A 19,950-nucleotide genomic window follows, 5' to 3' on the forward strand; every position below is an offset into this window, starting at 1 on the left:
TGCCCCCGTCCCCCCTTAATCCCCCTCGCCGCCAGTTTGTTAAATTAATGCAGTAAGAAAGTCTGAAGATCTGAGGGAGTCCTGGCCAAAGGAAGACGGGCGAGCTCAGAAAACCGAGATGCATCTGAAGCCTTGGGCTCCTGAGCCCCGCGGGGTTGCCGTGGACCCCGGCAGCCCCTGAAACTTGCCCTGAGCTCTCTCACGCCTGCAGCCCCGAGCAATGGGACACGTTTCCTGCAGCGATCATAACTTATTCGGCGAGGACCAGAGAACAGGGATCGCAAGGCAACAGCAGACGGGTACGCAGGCAGGGGAATGAGATTCCGGGACTCGGTCGCGATGCGCCAGCCTGGCACATTCTCTGGGATTTAACTGAAGGCAGCACCGTCAATCGCTTCCCCTCGCCCGTAACCCCCTCAGGCCAGTCCAGGGGCATAAAGCCCTGCTCTCCCTACCCAGGATGCTCCCCCAATTTAACGGTCCGAGGCCAGCGCTCTGATCTCCACAGAAGATTTTTTTTTCCTTTCACGGGGCTGGCCGTTTAAACAGAAAAACAGGGATAATAAAGAAAATATACCCACCCCCAAACGTGCCTCCCCAGCGCCGCAGGGAGCCAACAGACACGCTGGAGTTTAAGAAACAGCAATACTCTTCGCGCTCCTGAAAAGCAGGGCTGGACGCTCTCCGTGGTGCTGAAACGTTTCGAGGCTGCCTCTGTCCGTTGTACCTAAAGCCCCTCGCTCCGATTTCCCCTGGGGCTCTCCCTTTGAGCCCCTGTTCCCCACCTCCCCTTCGGATCTGGATTATTTTTTTCAACAGCGTTCGTTTGTTTTGTAAGTGCCAATTTGAAACATTTTTGCCCCCATAACTCGTGGACTACAAAGCACAAGGACCTGAAAAATGTACAGCTTCAATACTCTTCGACTCTACCTTTGGGAGACCATTGTATTCTTCAGGTATGCAATTTTCTACTGACCACATCGCTCTGATGGAAATGGGGGAAAGGAGCACGGAGGCTGACTCCGTCCGTGATCCCCTCTTTTAGGGGGGAGGAGGGTGCTGTATACCGCTGCAATCGGGTCCTTCCATCCCCCGCTCCCTCTCGGCCCACCCCCCACCCCCCACCCCCACCCCCCCGCCGCCCGCAGGGTGTCTGGCTTGTGCGTGGAGGTCTGAGACAGTCTCTGCCCTGGCAGCTGTTTGCCTGTTTCTTGTGATTTGTTTGTCCTTCTGCCTGCTATGCCCCCACCCCATCACTGGCCCCCAACCCCCCCTGCATATTGGCTCTCACTCGGCTGAGGACTTTAAGGGGAAGCTTTAGGAGTTACTCAGTTTAATTAGGACTGCATTCTCTCTAACCGCAGTGCCGAAAACCTCAGCTTTCCCGTCTGGGAGCCAAGTGACAACTAGCGGTGACAGGGAAGGTTGCACTCCAACTCGCTGGACACAGAACATATCATTTTCTCTCCTTTTTTGTTGTTGTTTTCTTTTGCTGCGGGGTGGGGGTTGGGGGTGTTGCTGAGGCTCAGTGCTTGGAAACAATAGTGTTATGACCTCAGGTTGTAAAGCCCTGAACGTGGGTGGGCTACTGAGTGGATCTACTCAGAAACAGATTCCGGGAAACATTTCTCTTTTGAAACTTTGCCTCCATCCTCTCCCCCATTCTCCTTTCCAAACTCTACTTGCTAGCTGCAAATCCTGAACTGATGGACAAGTCTCGTTTGTTTTGTTTTTTAATTTATGTCTATCTCCAACTCAGTAACGGAGCTCCCCCACCCATGGTCTCCCAGGTTAAAATTTTCTGCCTATAGGCTTAGCATTCTTATGTTAGCACAAGTGAAAAGTGAAAAATCACCTCTTCAGGAAGTATTGAAATATACAGTCTTTTTGTAAGTGGGTGAATCATGCCATCTTCAGAGATTGTTATGATAAATTCCATTTACATGAATTGAAAAAATTAGTCTTCTTCTAAGACCTGCAGGGATCATTAATCTTCTTCATTGTAGATGTCTGACTCTCATGTTTTACCATGGCTTTGGATTAACATTCATTTGAAAAACTCACTCTAGGTTGTTTTTAAAAATAAGTAACCAAAAATAAATAAATAAATAAATAAATAACCAACAAATATTAGTCTCTCCCATCATAAACCAGCAAATAATTCTTCGGGTTTTTTTTCTTTCTTACATTATAGAGAACTCTGCATATGAATAGTTGGTTTAACTAATCCAGTGGTTGGTTTATTAAATGAATGACACCTCTCCAGATTGTAAGGGTCTATATGTGAGCCTTTCTTCATGTCTTTCTCTTGAGATGAAGAAAAGACCTTTCTCCTTCTCTGAGATACCCAATGCTAAAGCGTCTAATCTCCAGTTCAAACAATTCTTTGATAGGCCATAGTCCTGCCCACAGCTCAGAATACAAATAGTCAAGGAGTCAGATAGAATGAAAAAAGTGCAACAATCCAGGGCCTTGTGAAATGTAGCTATTTATGGGTGAAAGGGCAGGAAGTATCCTCTTAACAATATCAAATCTTTTCTCCTCTACATACATAGTAGAACAGTAAAATGCTGTGGAGGTGGGGGTACTTGGTAATATTTAGTATGCAAATTGATTCTCTGTTTGGCTTTCTGAGACAGAACTGAACCAGAGAGATTAAAGAGCAAATTAATAGGACCAAGCACATCCTCCCCTCCAACTCTTTTTTTCTTAATGAACAGTATGTAATGCTTGATTTTCTTCTCCCAGACATTGTCTTTTGCAGAAGGGAGACAGTCCAAAAGGTTTGCATTGTAATCATTTTGATAAGGTTATGAATCCACTGTGTTAATTCTTTAAGTTATTGTTGGTGGCCTATCAGGAAGCATCACTCCACATCTCCTTCCCCTATATGCGTCAAGGCAGACATGAGCTACAATGGATATGGGATATAATGCCATGTGTTTATAAGGAAAGAAGAGTCATGACTATGGAGAGCTCGAAAAGGAATGGTGCTATTGTACTTTCAAAATATAGAAATGGCTACATCATTTGGGGAATAAATGTTGTTTTAGAACATGAAACATAAAATAATAAAAATAAGAACTGAACTGGAGAAATACAATCAGCAATTTTTCAGAGATGAGAAAAAAAATGTCACAAGGAAGGAAAGTATTGCCTTTGTCTAATTGGCATTTTCATTACTAACTGTCTCATTTTTTTAAGTTTAGGTGAAAATATAGAAGCATTAAAAACTGGGGGCTCAATACAATGAGGGGTAAATGGAGACTGGCTCCCTAGAAAGTTCCACATGAATAATCCCTTCTCCCCCAAGGGACAGGCACCGTGTTGGAATAAGCCAATCCAATCATCTCAGGCACCCAGGTACTCCTTAGATTAAATGAGGCCAGCTGCTCACCTGGCTGGGGAAATCTGGGGGCTAGAAAGGGAAAGCCTCTCGATAACAGAAGTGCTGCTGCATCAGCACATAACCAGCAAAATGGCAATAATGACAGCAAAACAAACAAAACAACAATCCAAGTGAGTAAGGGAAAAACCTCATACAGTACCAACAAAGAGAATGAGTTGAGGCCTTAGAAACAGCTGAGGGGGAGAGAGAGAGGGTACTGGGGGACAAACAGCATTGCAGTGCTCACCAACTGTGTCCCCACAAGTAAAATGAGGTGACTTGGCTGAAGTTCTTGCTCTGATATTTTAAAAGCCTGTGTTTCTAAAACTCTATGAGTGATATTCAAGTATTCAATAAACTAAATTTTGTCCCTGTTTTCAATTAGGAATGGGGCTTTATATCCAGACTGGTCAAAAATAATAGGCAAAGATATGTTTTTTATGGAAGCATATTCCTTTCAAACCTCCTTTCTAGTCAAAGGGAACTTGATTTGATTCCCAGAGCCCTTACACTGGCTTATGGCTGGGAAGGGCCCAGGGTGACCCCCCCAAATTTTCTCACCTTCTGAGTAACTCAAATAGATCCATGGTATATAAGCATGTTTCTCAATCTTGGCACTACTGACATTTTGAACATTTTGGAAAATTCTGTGTTATGAGGGCTGAGCCATGCATTATAAGATGCTTATCAGAATCTTTGGCACCTGCCCCAAGTCAGGACAATCAAAAATGTCTCCAAACACTGTCAGAAATCGGAGGAGGGGTGGTGTACAAAATTGCCCATGGTTGGGAACCACTAGTATAGAATGACCAAATATTTAACCCAAGGTGCTGCTGAACCAATTGTAATGAGGAAGAAAGTCTTGTTTTCTTGAGAAAATGCCCCATGGAACACACAAAGCACCACAGTGAGGCAAACAGAGACCTAGCTTGTGCTTGAGAAGAGAATAATTCAGAGGAGATAAACCAAGTCTAACATACGGATGGTTTTCCCAAAAGATGATCTTTATGTGCTTTTCTTGATGTGTCATTTCCATCTGCCAACCTAGTAGATGTTTCCTTGCAGAGGGTTTTGTACTGAATATGGTAGTCACTTGCTAAGAAAGGTCATCAAAACCTTGAAGGAAAGATGTCTCTACCAGCACTAGGGTCAAAAGGAGCATGGCAAGTAGGTTGCTTCATATCTCTGTCCTGAAAAACCACCCAGTTGAAAGGTAAATGAGCTTCCTTCTGAGGTGACCCTCCAGCTTCCCATTCTCCAAGCTTGCCAAGAGGAGCAGATGACCATCTGGATCTATTCCTCCTGGTAGCACAGCTGTATTCTTCCTCAAATCTTACCCACTGCATTTTGGGCACTGCGGAGTGTCTAGGAGCTTCTGGAGTGGGCCAAGGACATTTTCCTAAGGAAAGATTCCCCCTGGGCAAGTTTGCATTAGGGCCAGTCAAAATGTCAGTCTACTATCTTTTGGGGGCTTAGGAAGCTTGAGAAAGAGGAAAGAAACCGTTTTTTTTTTTTTTTTTTTTGTTCCCAAGGGACATTTTGGACAAGAACCTTAGGCTGATAAATGGAGTTATGAATCAGCATGTAACTTCTGAATATTTGCAAAACTGGTAACGACCTATCAGGGGAAATGCAGGGAGTTTATTTTTGAGACCACTTTATGAAAGAGGTTGCGACCATGCGGTGTGGAAAGAGCGGTTAGGCTATGATCTGAGAACCTTCCTTGTGGAGTCAGCTCTGCTCTTATCCTGCAGCATGGCTTTGACGAATCTCTTTCCTTCATTGGGACTCAGTTTTCTTACCAATCAACTGAAACAACTGACTCCAACACCTCTAAGTTCCCTCCATCTCAGATAAGGTCTACATGAAAGACAGAGGCCCATACCCATGAAGGCTCAGGCTGAATTTACATCAGTGTTGATACTGCCTGCATTTCTATGCTGTGCGTTTATTTATCGTGTGTTTACATGTCCAGTCCAAAATTAGGCACTCTGCAGGGGAAACAGAGGTAACAGATGCCACAGTCTCTGTCCTTGCAGAAAGGGGAGACACTGCTCCCTTTAAAGTTCCATAATAAACCTTTCTCTTTCTTCAGAGGGCCCGCAGCGCTCCCCTCCAGTCTGTGTGCGCAGCCTGCGACAGCATCACATTTATGTGGGCGTCATTAACTTTATTTCCTTCATCAGCTGGCAGAAGCCAGAATGATTTTTAAGATGGATGGTGCTGTCTCCTGCCTGGCCATCTTGACACCATTCTGCAGGTTTTCTGCCGCTTTAGGCAAAGTGGCCTTGGCCCCAAGGGCAGAAGACCTAGGATCCAGAATTTAGCTAGTGGCGTGCCCTTGAGAGGGTCTCATGACCTTTCTGGCCTCAGTTTCCTCAGCTATAAAATAAAGCAAGTTGACAAATCACTGTCTCTAAAATCATTCTTACCTGTGCCAGTCAAGGATTATTGCCTCCCAATCTCCTTCATGACAGAACAGTTGTGGTTACAGCTATTGCAGTATATTTCAATTATTATAAGAATTATATTCAGGTTCAAAGATCTAAAAGAATTGAGGACTTCAATAAACAACTTCACTCCCTGGAGAGTTATCCCAGTCTGGACACAATTATGGACAGATCCCATAAATATGTCAGTTTCCCCAGGAAATGCTTTGTATGATGAGAAAACATATCTGGTCGTCACAATCCTCATAGATCTGAAGAGAGGCCTGAGAAAAAGACCAAAGGTTTCTATACTTTTATCAGTGATTCTGTTTGGTTTTTTCCTCCCCTATAAGGCTATGTTTTTAAAATTTTGTGTACCAAACCCCATTCATCATTAACTTGTTTTCCCCACCTTTATCAACCAAAGGCATACATAACTGTCAGAAATACTGAACATCATGGGATAAGTAATGTCCCCATACTGAGTTAACCTAAGAAAAAAACAAAAGAAAAAGGTGTGATGCTTTTTTGTTAATCCATAGGGTCTTGTCAGAAGTAAACATGCAATTTGTTAGTCTCTGAAGTGTTTAAAATGGATTCTGAATCCTCATTGCTATTTCACGAACCTCTAGGTAGCCAGGGACCCCATTTGGGAAACATTAGATTTGATTTATTCTATATGGCTCCAAGAGAAGAACTGGAGTAAATAGATAGGTATATTTTTAATGTGTACACACAACTTCTATTTTAATGTAATTCGGAACCTTCTGGCAGATCTGTCAAATGTGCACCGGCTGCCTCCGCGGTAGTGAGGGTCCCTGTCAGTGGAGGTGTGCAAGCAGACACTGGAAATCCACCTTCCAGGAAGCATGTAAAAGAAATTCAAGCTACTTTTGTGCACTGAGATTCGTAATTTGCTGCAGAAAAGTAAGTGAAATGCAGGTCAGAGAAAAATCTTCACGACACTTACATTCCCCCCTTTCCTGATCCCCAAATTACCATCTGATCTTTGTAAGCTCTCTGAGTCATGCCATAAACACACACTCACTCATGCCTTTTCCACCTCTAAAATGAGTTGGATAATAAACTGGGCAATGAACACGCACACAAACACACAAACTCACGATGCGACAAAGGATTATTAAAAGGAAATCACCTTGGTTATGTGAGAGTCTGGTTTTAAGAAATGAGAAGGGCCTCAGAATAAGAAAACATCAGAGCCAGAGAGACGACCAGGAAATGCACTGGTCCCCAGACAAGTCCTCAGGCACAGATGGTGTTCGCAGGACTGATGGCCTGTATGGCTAAAGGCCTCTCAGCCTTGAACTCCAGCTGTCTCTCCTGAACCAACTCCCTGTTAAGCCTAACACACAACTGAAAACACCATCGGGCCAGCCAGGGAATTCATTCAGAAAGCACATTAGAAGGGAACAATGCCCTACGATGCTGAGGAGAGGGCCTTATGCGCACAGTGCCTATGCTTTGTAATGTAAGCCCTAATGAGGGGTGCTGAGGCCCCAACGCTTTTGAAATGCCTTATAAAGGATCCCTTTGTGGTTTTCTGGAGTTGATATTGTCCAAGTCTCCCGAGGCTACTTCAGTGCAATTAGATTACCACTCTCTGCCTTTGAATTCGGCTGTTTTCCAGTGTCCGTTGCTAAACGAGTTTAGTGTCTTAACAGGGAGCTGCTGACAGTCATTAATCCCAGCTGTGAAATGGGCAGCGTTCTCTTGCCTCATATACTGGGCAACACCAGGCACCTACAGAACAAGTCTTGTCCCCTGCTCGCAAGGTCCATTCTCCATCTCCCAACCATTCACCCACAGAGAATCGCACTTTCCTTCAGGGGGTCTTAAGTACCAACAGAATCATGGAAATTTAGGGCAGTTCTATAATTCAACAGCTCTCAAATCTAGCTGTGAGGGGTTTGTCAAACGTATAGCTTCCCACATCATACTAGACTACTGAAACAGAATCTCTCAGGATGGTGACCCAGAAACCTCTACAGGTAACAAATCTCTAAGTCAGTGCTTTTCAGATTTCTTTGTCTGTATGAATCACCTGAGGATCTTAAAATGCTGATTCAGATTCAGAAGGTCTGGGGTGGAGCCTAAGAGTCTGCATTTCTAACAGCACCCAGGTGATACTGATGCTTCCATGGACCAAAGGTTTGGGTAACATGGCCCTAAATCATTCTGACTGGGGATCCCGGACATAGATCAACCTTTTCGTTTTGCAGATCAGGAGAGGATAAATGACTTCCTCAAGATTATAGAGTGAATGTCAGCGCTCTCAAAGCCCTACACAATTGTGTTCATCCCCCAAACTTATTCCCCCAGCCCACGTTCCCTGGACTCTGCCGCTGTGCTTTCCTTCCTTCAACACTTTCACAAACTGTGCTCCCTCATAAACACAAACACGCACCTCAGGAAAGGTTCCTCGGGGAGTTATCCCCGTCTCCAAACTGGGGGGAGTCCTAGTGCACCAGAAAGTTCTCCTTCACATAGCTGGGAACTACAGTTGTGTGACATCTGGATAAAGAGAAGAGGTACCTGAGGAAATGGCTTTGAATCCTGGCACCAAGGGGCCCTGGGACACAACAGTGAGAGTCTATAGGGATTGATGGAAGAGGTAGATCAAAGGTGATCAGAAGGAGGGAATCCGTGGTTTCTTTCTCCAAAGATGATCTCACTGACAAGTCTTCCTGTGCACACTGTACTATCAACTCTGCATAACTGGAGGCTTACTTAGGACTCCCAGATAGTCAGGGACTGCTGCCCCATTCTGCCATCTGTCTAACCTCAGAACCATGTCCTTCCTTCCTCTCTCCCCCTTTGACCTGTCATCCTTTCCAAAAAAGATATCAGTATCTTACACATCAAATAGAGTGACTGTCATGATCTTCAGCCTTTGAGAGCTGCATGTTTATTGCTGTGCGCTCAGTTCTACAACACTCCCCAGCTCCAGAGGAATGTGGCAAGGCTGCTGCAACCCTAGCTGCCAGGCGGACTTGCAGGATTCTCTTACAAGAGCACTTAACAGTTTACAGAGTGTTTCTCATCCGCAATCCCATGTGAGCTTCCCCGTCATCCTTAAAAAATAGATACAAGATATACTACCAACTGTAAAATAGTCAGTGGGAAGTTGTTGTATAACAAAGGGAGTCCAACTCGAGGATGGAAGATGCCTTAGAGGACTGGGGCAGGGAGGGTGGGGGGTAATCGAGGGGGGGGCGTCAAGGAAGGGAGGGAATATGGGGATATGTGTATAAAAACAGTTGATTGAACCTGGTGTACCCCCAAAAAAATAAAATAAAATAATAAAAAAAAAAAAAAATAGATACAAGGCAGTGGTTACTATCCCCATTTTAGAGTTGAGAAAACTGAAACCTGGAGAATAAATATATACTGCCTCCTTAGATATAGATATAGATATCAATATAGGTATTCCTTCTTTATATATTCCTCTCAAAATCACAGCCCCTGTGAGCTGATACAGATACCAGGCTAATAGCCCTCACCCTCTACCAGTGGGCCACAGGGGTAGAAAAAAGCCTCTGAGCTGGGAATTACCCATCAGGGTTTTGGTTTGACAGAGTCATAGTCTTCCGACTCTTAGCCAGAGAGGTATTTCTTTCTCTGTTCTTTATCATTTTTAATTATAGAATATATGCATACATTCTCTTTTTTAAAAACTCTAATACTAGACTTAAACTTAAAATCCCCTATGATGATGATCTCCAGGTCCCTCTCAGCTTTCATTTATTTAAGGGGTATCAATACACACACACACACACACACACACACGTGAAATGATAGTATATATATATTTCAATAGTTATACACATACATTGAAATATATATTGAAATCTATTGAATTATATATACTATCTATTGAAATATATATACTGTCATTTCATGGAATCAAATTGCCCATATGATTCTGCAACTTACTCTGTTAACATAGCAACATGTCTTGGAAAGCTTTATTTGTTGAGGCATACATCTCCACCTCATTCTTTTAACTACTGCAGCACATTTTATGGTATGGATATCCCGTTGTTTTCCAGCCATTCCCGTATTGGTGGGCATTTCTACTTGTTCCTGGTTTTTCCAGTGAAATCAGTGCTGCAATAATCACAGTACCTACATCTTTGTGAACGAACACAAGACATTTTTCCAGGCAGAAAACAAGAACAGAAATGGTACTGCTGGGGCACAGAGCATGCGTATCTTTTATGTTAACAGATACTGCAGGCAGACATTCCTTTCTTCCCTCCCTTTTTCCTTCCCTTATGATGCTCCCTCTCAGCCTTGACTGCAACAACTCGATAATAAAAATTGTTACTGTTTATTGAGTGTCTATTGAATGCTAGATACTGTACTAACATCACGTGTCACGTCTTAAATCCTTAGACTTAAGTACTATTATATTCCCATTTTACAGGTGACCAAACTGAGGCATAAATAGGTTGTGTAGTTTGCCCAAGGTAAGACAATTCATAAGAGGCAGAGCCAGGATTAAAAAATAAGTCTGACTGCAGAAAACATTCTTTTAACTACTGTACTGCCACTGTTATTCCAAGAATGAACCCGGGAAGGGGAGGAGAAGGAGGGAGGAGACTGAACTGGATGAGGAAGATGGAGGCAAAAAAGGGATGAGTTTGCCTCTTCAAATAACCAAGGACTCATCTCCTGCAGGTGGTTCTAGATAATAGTAAAGTTAACGTACATTCATAAATAGATGTGAGTTTTTGATCTCCATGCTTCACAGAGGAGGGATATTGCACTACCTTCCACCCCCAGCAGAGAGTATGTGGTTAGAGCTCTGTCTCCAGGTAGAGACGGGTCCCTGCAGCACATCTTTTCTTCTTTGTCCCCAAATGACTTCATTGAAAGAGCTATCAGGGAATATGGAAGAGAATGTCTATCTGAGTGGGTATGCAAGGAAGAAGGGCAGCATAATCTCTGGCCCATTTTTTAATTTTTTAATTTCTGGTCCCTAGTACTCAGACCATAGACCTTTCAAGCCTCACACTCTAACCCCCAAACACACAAGACTGAGGGTAAGAGTTTCCCTTCATCTTCTGTATGGAAGGTTGGAGAGGCAGCCTGATCTCCACATTCGGAGATCTCATCACAAGATCCAGATTTGCTGCTCCCAAAGCAGACCCAAAGGGCCTCTCAGAATACCTCTAGGCCAGGAAAACATACCTAGGCCAGGAAAACATACTCAGTCCAGATGAGGGCGGGGGAGCAGAACAGGGAGAAGCAGCAAGGACTGAGCTAGCTCTCCTTTATAACCAAGAGCATCACTCCAGACAAGGCCTGTGGGAAATCCAAACAATGCTGTCTCAGACACCTGTTTCCAATAGCTATCTGAGTGACACCAGAGACATTTCTGAATGTGTTGCTAGCAGGCCTGTTGCTAGTAGAAGAAGAAAATACAATAGAAATAAAGTCTCCCAATGTCAACTTTTGAAATAGACTTGCTGGTTTGTTTGTTTGCATTATAAACATTATACATTTGCCATAAAATATTTAAACCACATAGGGAGATGTGTTTAAAACTAAAAGGCACAGAAATCCTACTCCCTAAGGTAAATCACTTAACGATTCAATATTCATCTTTCCAAACAATTTTTTTATCTTTATTAGAGTATAATTGCTTCACGGTATTGTGTTAGTTTCTGTTGTACGACAAAGCGAACCAGCCATATGTATACATATATCCCCATATCCCCTCCCTCTTGAGCCTCCCTCCCAGCCTCCCTATTCCACTCCTTTAGGTTTTCACAAAGCATCAAGCTTATCTCCCTGTGCTCTGTAGCAGCTTCCCACTAGCTATCTGTTTTACATTTGGTAGTGAGTATATGTCAATACTACTCTCTCACTACTACGTCCCAGCTTCCCCTCCACCCCCCAGTGTCCTCAAGTCCATTCTCTACATCTGCATCTCTATTCCTGCCCTGCCACTAGGTTCATCAGTACCATTTTTCTAGATTCCATATATATGTGTTAGCATACGGTATTTGTTTTTCTCTTTCTGATTTACTTTACTCTGTATGACAGACTCTAGGTCCATCCACCTCACTACAAATAGCTTAATTTCATTCCTTTTTATGGCTGAGTAATATTCCACTGTATATATGCACCACATCTTCTTTATCCATTCATCTGTTGATGGGCATTTAGGTTGCTTCCATGACCTGGCTATTGCAAATAGTGCTACAATGAACATTGTGGTACATGTATCTTTTTGAATTATGGCTTTTCTCTGGGTTTATGCCCAGTAGTGGGATTACTGGGTCATATAGTAGCTCTATTTTTAGTTTTTTAAGGAACCTCCAAACTGTTTTCCATAGTGGCTGTATCAATTTACATTCCCACCAACAGTGCAGGAGGGTTCCCTTTCCTCCACACCCTCTCCAGCATTTATTCTTTCTAGATTTTTTGATGGTAGCCATTCTGACCAGTGTAAGGTGATACCTCATTGTGGCTTTGACTTGCATTTCTCTAATGATTAGTGATGTTGAGCATCTTTTCATGTGTTGGCAATCTGTATGTCTTCCTTGGAGAAATGTCTATTTAGGTCTTCTGCCCATTTTTGGATTGGGTTGTTTGGTTTTTTGATATTGATCTGCATGAGCTGCTTGTGTATTTTAGAGATTAATCCTTTGTCAGTTGCTTCATTTACAAATATTTTCTCCCATTCTGAGGGTTGTCTTTTTGTCTTGCTTATGGTTTCCTTTGCTGTGCAAAAGATTTTATGTTTCATTTGGTCCCATTTGTTTATTTTTGTTTTTATTTCCATTATTCTGGGAGGTGGGTCAAAAAGGATCTTGCTATGGTTTATGTCATAGAGTGTTCTGCCTATGTTTTCCTCTAGGAGTTTTATAGTGTCTGGCCTTACATTTAGGTCTTTAATCCATTTGGAGTTTATTTTTGTGTATGGTGTTAAGGAGTGTTCTAATTTCATTCTTTTACATGTAGCTGTCCAGTTTTCCCAGCACCACTTATTGAAGAGGCTGTCTTTTCTCCATTTTATGTTCTTGCCTCCTTTGTCATAAATTAGCTGATCATATGTGTGTGAGTTTATCTCTGGGCTTTCTATCCTGTACCAATGATCTATATTTCTGTTTTTGTGCCAGTACCATAATGTCTTGATTACTGTAGCTTTGTAGTATAGTCTGAAATTGGGAGGCCTGATTCCTCTGACTCTGTTTTTCTTTCTCAAGATTGCTTTGGCTATTCTGGGTCTTTTGTGTTTCCATTCAAATTGTAAAACTTTTTTGTTCTAATTCTGTGAAGAATGCCATTGCTAATTTGATAGGGATTGCATTGAATCTGCAGATTACTTTGGGTAGTATAGTCATTTTCACAATATTGATTCTTCCAATCCAAGAACATGACATGTTTCCCTATCTGTTCATGTCATCTTTAATCTCTTTCATCAGTGTTTTAAAGTTTTCTGAGTACAAGTCTTTTGTACCCTTTGGTAGGTTTATGCCTAGGTATTTTATTCTCTTTGTTGTGATGGTAAATGGGATTGTTTTCTTAACTTCTCTTTCTGATTTTCCATTGTTAGTGTACAGGAATGCAAGAGATTTCTGTGCATTAATTTTGTATCTTTCAACTTTCTCAAATTCATTGATGAGCTCTAGTAGTTTTCTGGTGGCATCTTTAGCATTTTCAATGCATAGTATCATATCATCTGCAAACAGTAACAGTTTTACTTCTTTTCCAATTCATATTCCTTTTATTTCTTTTTCTTCTCTGATTGCTGTGGCTAGGACTTCCAAAACTATGCTGGATAAGAATGGGGAGAGTGGACACCCTTGTCTTGTTCCTGACTTTAGTGGAAATGCTTTCAGTTTTTCACCATTGAGAATAATGTTTGCTGTGGATTTGCCATATATGGCCTTTATTATGTTGAGGTAGGTTCCCTGTATGCCCATTTTCTGGAGAGTTTTTATCATAAATGGGTGTTGAATTTTGTCAAAAGCTTTTTCTGCATCTATTGAGATGATCATATGGTTTTTATTCCTTAATTTGTTAATATGGTGTATTCCAAATAATTTTAATAACATAATAATGACAAGAATGCTTACTATGTGCCTGATGCCTTTCTAAAAGTTGAATATGTATTAACCCCTGTAATCTTTAGAACAGTCCTCTGAAGGCTATACCATTATTCATCCTATTGTATAGATGAGGAAACAGAGAAGTTAAATAGCTTTCCTAAGGTTACCCAGTTTGGAAATGGCAGTGCCAGATTGAAATCTAAGCAGTCCAGCTTCAGAGAGTCTTTAACTGCTGTGCTACAAATGCAAGCTATTTCTGTTTTACAAAAATGGGGTTATACTAAACACCATGCTCTGCAACATCCCTTTTTTCACTCAGCAATACTGTGTCAGTGCACATGCAGATCAATCTCATTCATTTGTGCCTTTACGCTGCCCTTCACTGAGAACACCAGACTTTAGTATGACCCCACTCTCAGCTTGCCACAATACAGCATGCACCTCCACTTTCAGCTCCTTCACATCACACAAATCAAATTTCACCTCAGATGAATTTCTCATTGATCTGTTACATGCCCATTGGTCTCATCTCTGTACTTTTCTCACACTGGTCCCTATCCCTGCATATATCTAGAAAAACCACCCCCCTCATTTCTGCCCTGAAAGGCACACATACCAATCCTGGATTCAAGCTCATTTGATTTGAATCCCACCTCTGTCACATCCTTGCTGTATTATCTTGGCAGTTTGCTCAACCTTTCTGAGCCTCAAGTTTCTCATCTTAAAAAAAATGCAGATAACTTTACCAAAAGATAAATGCAGTCACCTGTAAGCACTTTTTCTGAGCAGAGCACAAGCCCTCAGTAAATTCCCTCTCCCTTTTCTGAGATCCTATCCATGCCTCAAGAGCCACCTGTACCCACCTCTAGCTTCCTCCACGAAGCAACCCCAGACTGCTACTATCCCTACCCCCAAGCGGGAGTGGACTCTCCTTCCTAAATCCTCTTGGAAATGTAGGCATTACCCTCAGCACTCAGTTTGTTTAATGTGGCCTTACATATATTTGGGTGCCCTTCTAACTTTCCTGCTGGATTGTAAGACCTTCAAAGACTAGGAACTTAATAGATTTCTTGGTTCATATAAAAGGCCAACAAGAATACAGGGAACACATGCCCTGATGCTTCCCAGAGTTTTCAACTTTCTTCATTCCCCCTCATAGATAGTATCACCCCAGTGGTTCATGTATATTAGATATTCAGTGCTTGTTAAATTGAATTGTTTTGTCCTCATACGTCTACTCCCATCCTTCTCTTATTGGTTCTGCAGAAACCTAGTACCAGAAGGCTTCCAACCAGCCAACCCAAAGCACTGCTATGTCTCACCATGACCCCTTTTTGCTCCATGAAATGAGTCACAGTGAGAGTGAGCTAGACATGCAGCTCAACCCTGGCTCAGGAGCTGTTGCAGTGAGTTGTTCAACCTTAGCCTTGCTGTCTGGCCATGCATGTCCAAACGCTGAGCCTCTCAAAACATCTAAGCCATCGCAGATAAGGCTGCTTTCCACCATGACCCGGGTCTGCAGAAAGGCCCCTTCCATAGGACGAGGCAAACTTTCTAAAGTAGTTTCTAAGTATGCAGAAAGCACAGACCTTACGGAAGATAGTTTTCTTGATGTGACCTAAAACAGCTAGTAGAAAAGAAAAACTTCACAGGAGCCAAGAAAAGACTGCATCATGTGCAGAAAGAAGGGGCTTAGAGGAATTCGTTGAAAATGCCTAGGAACATGAAAAGCTACACTTCCTGACAAAGAGGGTGACAAGGTTCAGTAAAAGATTCAACCCCCATGCTACCTCAAAATTGGACAGCCTACAGATTAGGGGAAGATTTTCCTCCCCTTGTAAGCCCTGCTCTGACTTTGTAACTGAGTCTCAGTTCTTCCACCCCTAAAATAAGATTGGACTGCATAAAGACTTTAGGTCTTTCCAGCTGTCACTGAATAATTCTTAAATTAAGTTGACTCACAGAAGACTCAGCTGTTAAAAACTTTAGCCTGGGAATCAGTCAAACATGTTCCAGAATCCTGGTTATACCACTTGCTATGCTATACCACTCTATGCCTTGGAGCAAGATTGTTTTTAAGATGTCTAAGCTTCCATTTTCCTCATCTGTAAAATGGCAATGATAATTATCATCTTCTGACAAATCACCCTAATAACTCAATAGGAGAAGGCATGTAGAGTGTTAGCACTGCTTACGGCACATAGCAACCGTGCAAAGTGGGAAAACCATGATTACTATTATTAAAAAGGGACTGGTGCAAAGCATTATGGGAGCAAAAAGAACAGTCTGGCTAACTCTGCCTGGAGGTGGGGGAACAGTACCAAGTTAAAGACAATTTTAATAGGAGTCAGGACACTTAAACTGGGCTATAAAGAATGACTAATTCACCAGGTGGCAAAGAGTGCCAAGAGAGGATGATGCAGGCAGAGGAAAAGGACTTACAGAGCAGGCAAGCTGGATGATGTGGAGTTCAAGGACACTGAATAGGCCAGCTCTCTGCCATTACCTAGGCTCAGCCCAGTCCTGCTCTGCCCTCTTCTCTCTCAATGGGCCTTTTATCAATTGGAAGCCTGGCTAAGCATGGATAGTTTCTTTACTATCCAATAAATATTTATTGACTTTCTATAATAAGCCAATAATCTTTCTACGTTCTGGGGACAGATACGGTGATGGGCAGAAGAGACGTGGTCCTTGCTCTCATACAGCTTAACTTCTAGAGGTGGGTACAAACAAAGAAACAACTTGGGAATCTACAGAATTTCAGGCCACGGTCAGTGCTCCAAACCCAGTCAAACAGGAGAATGGGACAGAGAATAGTTCACTGGAGTCCATCAGAGGGTGCCTACACTTTCACACATGCCCACTATCTCCTTTAAAGCTTACATCACCGGGAGGTGGGCAGGTGGGAAAGGACGGTTTCCTTTTGCCAATGAGGAAACTGAAACCCTGAGAGGAGCAGTGATCCATCTAGTCTCACAGCCAATAAGCGCCATGCAGAAAAGTCAAAAATACTGAGGATGAAAGATTAAACAGGGGAAAAAAGCAAGTAGCCAAACAGTATGTATAGTAGGATCCTGTTTTTACTCTTTTAATGTTTTATTGTTCTCGTGTGGGGAAAAAAAGTCTAGAGAAATGGACCCAAACTGTTTATAGTTGTTACTATCTCTTGAGAATGAGACTATAGGGGACTTTTATTTCCTACATTAAATATTTTAGTAATGCTTGGGTGTTTTATAACAATATATATTACTTCTGAAAGCTGGAAAGTTTCTTTTCTTTTTTTTTTTTAAAGAGGATATCAGAAAGCATGGGCACAAAATCAAACTCGGAGCTCACTTTAATAAAAGACAACCTACACCAGGTAGGGAAAATAGACATCTGGAGAGATCAGAACCAGCGCCCATTTGATTGGTGTCCTCCAAGTAAAAATGAGCCTAGGGGCTGAGACTGTTTGGTGTTTTTGGAGGAATTTTCCAAGCAAATGGAAGTTGCTTTTCTCACTGAAGTCAGTGTGCTGGAAGCAAAACATCACTGGAAAATGGAAGCCAGAGTTACTTTAGAGACTTGGGTCTTTACAACAAGTGATAGATGGAATATATTTTCATCAGGGTGACTAGAGCCCTACCCAATTCTGTACGTAATTTCATAACATCCTCCTGGTCATTAAAAAAAAAAAAGTTAGACAGGGAAAGAATTATCTGACCCTACCCCTTCAATTCCCAGGGGGGAACTGAGGCCAGAGGGAAAAGTCTGCCATGAATTAATGCCCAGCCCAGACAAGGAGTGAGGCCTCTAAGTCTCTTATCACCAGGACAATTTTCCCTAAAATTTCATGACTGTTCCACTGATAGTACACAACATAAATTTCAATGATATAGGATAATTTTATTTTACTTATCATGAATTTTATTTTACTAGGTACTGAAATTTACCAATTTCATTATAATACTGAGAGTTTATTTTAAGCTAAAAAATCAAACTAAAAGTAAATTAAATAACGTATATGAATTGAGCAAAACTTGTCATATGATATGCAAGCGATCTGGGTTTGGAGAATACTGTACTCTACCATTCTATTCTTGTACATTGCCATTGTTTTAAAATGGAAAGTGCCAGAAAGACTTGTGCAACTGGGTCAGTTCTGAGCAAAGTCTAACTTTACCTTTAAGTTCCAAACAGCTTCTCAGTGTAAATCATAGACATGGGCTGCTATGTGAATTCAAATAGTTGGAAAAAGATGGCACATTTGGGTAAAAAGTAGGCATATTCAGCAGGCAGAGCAGAGCGGGAACAAGGTCACCAAGTATCTATTTAAGCTACATTCATAGTTTTCCATTCCCTTTGTTTGTTTTTGTTGTTGCTGTTTGTTTGTTTGTTTGTTTTGCCACACCACATGGCATGTGGGATCTTAGTTCCCTGACCAGGGATTGAACCTGTGCTCCCTGCAGTGGAAGCGCAGAGCACAGATTCTCAACCACTGGACCGCTGGGGAAGTCCCCTCCGTTCCCTTCTCATGTTAGAATATCTGTGACTCCCAACCCTGTGCCTGACAGACAGGAATTCCTCTAAATAATAACATTTTTATAAATAATAATATTAATTATATTTATTATTTATTAATATTATAATATTTATAATTAACATATATTTAGAACCTACTATATGCCAGGAACTTCTCTAAAAGCTCCATATGCATTAACTATTTAATCTTTACAGCAATCCTATGAAGTAGGGTTATCACCCCCATCTTGTGGATGGGGAAACTGAGACAGTGACCTTCCCAATCTGGGATACCTGTAGGCCACCCTGCCAATCCGACTCAAAGTCTTCATATGCAGAAAGACATTGTACAAACCTCTCCAAAGACATGGTGGCGGGGGGGAATAGAGTCTCTGAGGAAGAAAACTGAGAGGCGTACTTCAAACCACCATCTTTCCCAGTGAGAAAGGGAGGTAAGAAGAACCTAACAACATGCTTCACCTCAGTCCTGCTACCCAAGATCCTGATTTTTTTCCCATATATTACCATGGGATTTATGAAGAGATTAAAGAAAATAAGAAATAATTCTGGGCAAGAAATAAAAAGGGGGAAAAAACAAGAAGGGCGAGAAAAAGAGGGAGACGAGCAGAATAATAAAGAGGAAAGAGCAGCCAACTCAAGTCTACTTTGGGTTCAACCAAGAACTCACTGTGGGAGTCTCTTTCCCTCCCTGGACCACAGTATTCTCATCTGTAAAATGGATGAGTGGACTGTACTAGATGACTTTTAAGACCTCTCTCAGCTCCATCATTCTAAGATTTAGAAACAAAAGAAGGGAAAGGGAGAAGGTAAAGGACCAGACGGGGAGAGAAATGTTGGTGAGAAGAAGCAAATGCTGAGGAGGAATAATGAAAGGAGGAGGAAACGAGGAGGGAAAAGGAAGGCATTTCCCAAAGCAGGTATAATCTGCTTATTTTGTTGAAAGAGGAGAAGGAAGACTTTCAGATCAAGAATTACAACAATGAAAGCTTTATTCTCAGGCAGCCAACTCCATGTCTCCCGTTAGTGAGAGTCATGGCTGATGTTGGTGGGGGTCATGGTTGATACTGGTGGGGGCAAGGCTGATGCTGGTGAGGACCATGGCTGTTGTTGGTACGGGCATGACTGATGCTGGTGGGGGCATGGCTGATGCTGGTGGGGGCCATGGCTGATGCTGGTGGGGGCCATGGCTGATGCTGGTAGGGGCCATGGCTGATGCTGGTGGGGGCATGGCTGATGTTGGTAGGGGCCATGGCTGATGCTGGTAGGGGCCATGGCTGATGCTGGTGGGGGCATGGCTGATGTTGGTAGGGGCCATGGCTGATGCTGGTGGGGGCCATAGCTGATGCTGGTGGGGGCATGGCTGATGTTGGTAGGGGCCATGGCTGATGCTGGTGGGGGCATGGCTGATGCTGGTGGGGGCCATGGCTGATGTTGGTAGGGGCCATGGCTGATGCTGGTGGGGGCATGGCTGATGCTGGTGGGGGCCATGGCTGATGCTGGTGGGGGCATGGCTGATGTTGGTAGGGGC

General features: G+C 42.6%; 1 protein-coding gene across 2 annotated transcripts in view; it reads left to right on the forward strand.

Annotated features, from left to right (window-relative positions):
* Positions 1-673: 673 nt before the first annotated feature.
* GLRA1 (glycine receptor alpha 1) overlaps positions 674-19,950 on the forward strand; it is an 83,499-nt gene continuing 64,222 nt past the window's right edge. Inside the window, exon 1 of one of the 2 annotated variants that reach the window (XM_057730485.1) lies at positions 674-956. In XM_057730485.1, coding sequence (XP_057586468.1) covers positions 901-956 — 56 coding nt within the window. In that variant the 5' untranslated portion in view covers positions 674-900. The remainder of the gene's footprint in view (positions 957-19,950) is intronic. The other variant, XM_057730494.1, reaches the window with a different exon arrangement.

This window comes from Hippopotamus amphibius, chromosome 1, assembly GCF_030028045.1.
Source record: "Hippopotamus amphibius kiboko isolate mHipAmp2 chromosome 1, mHipAmp2.hap2, whole genome shotgun sequence".
Classification (NCBI taxonomy): domain Eukaryota; kingdom Metazoa; phylum Chordata; class Mammalia; order Artiodactyla; family Hippopotamidae; genus Hippopotamus; species Hippopotamus amphibius.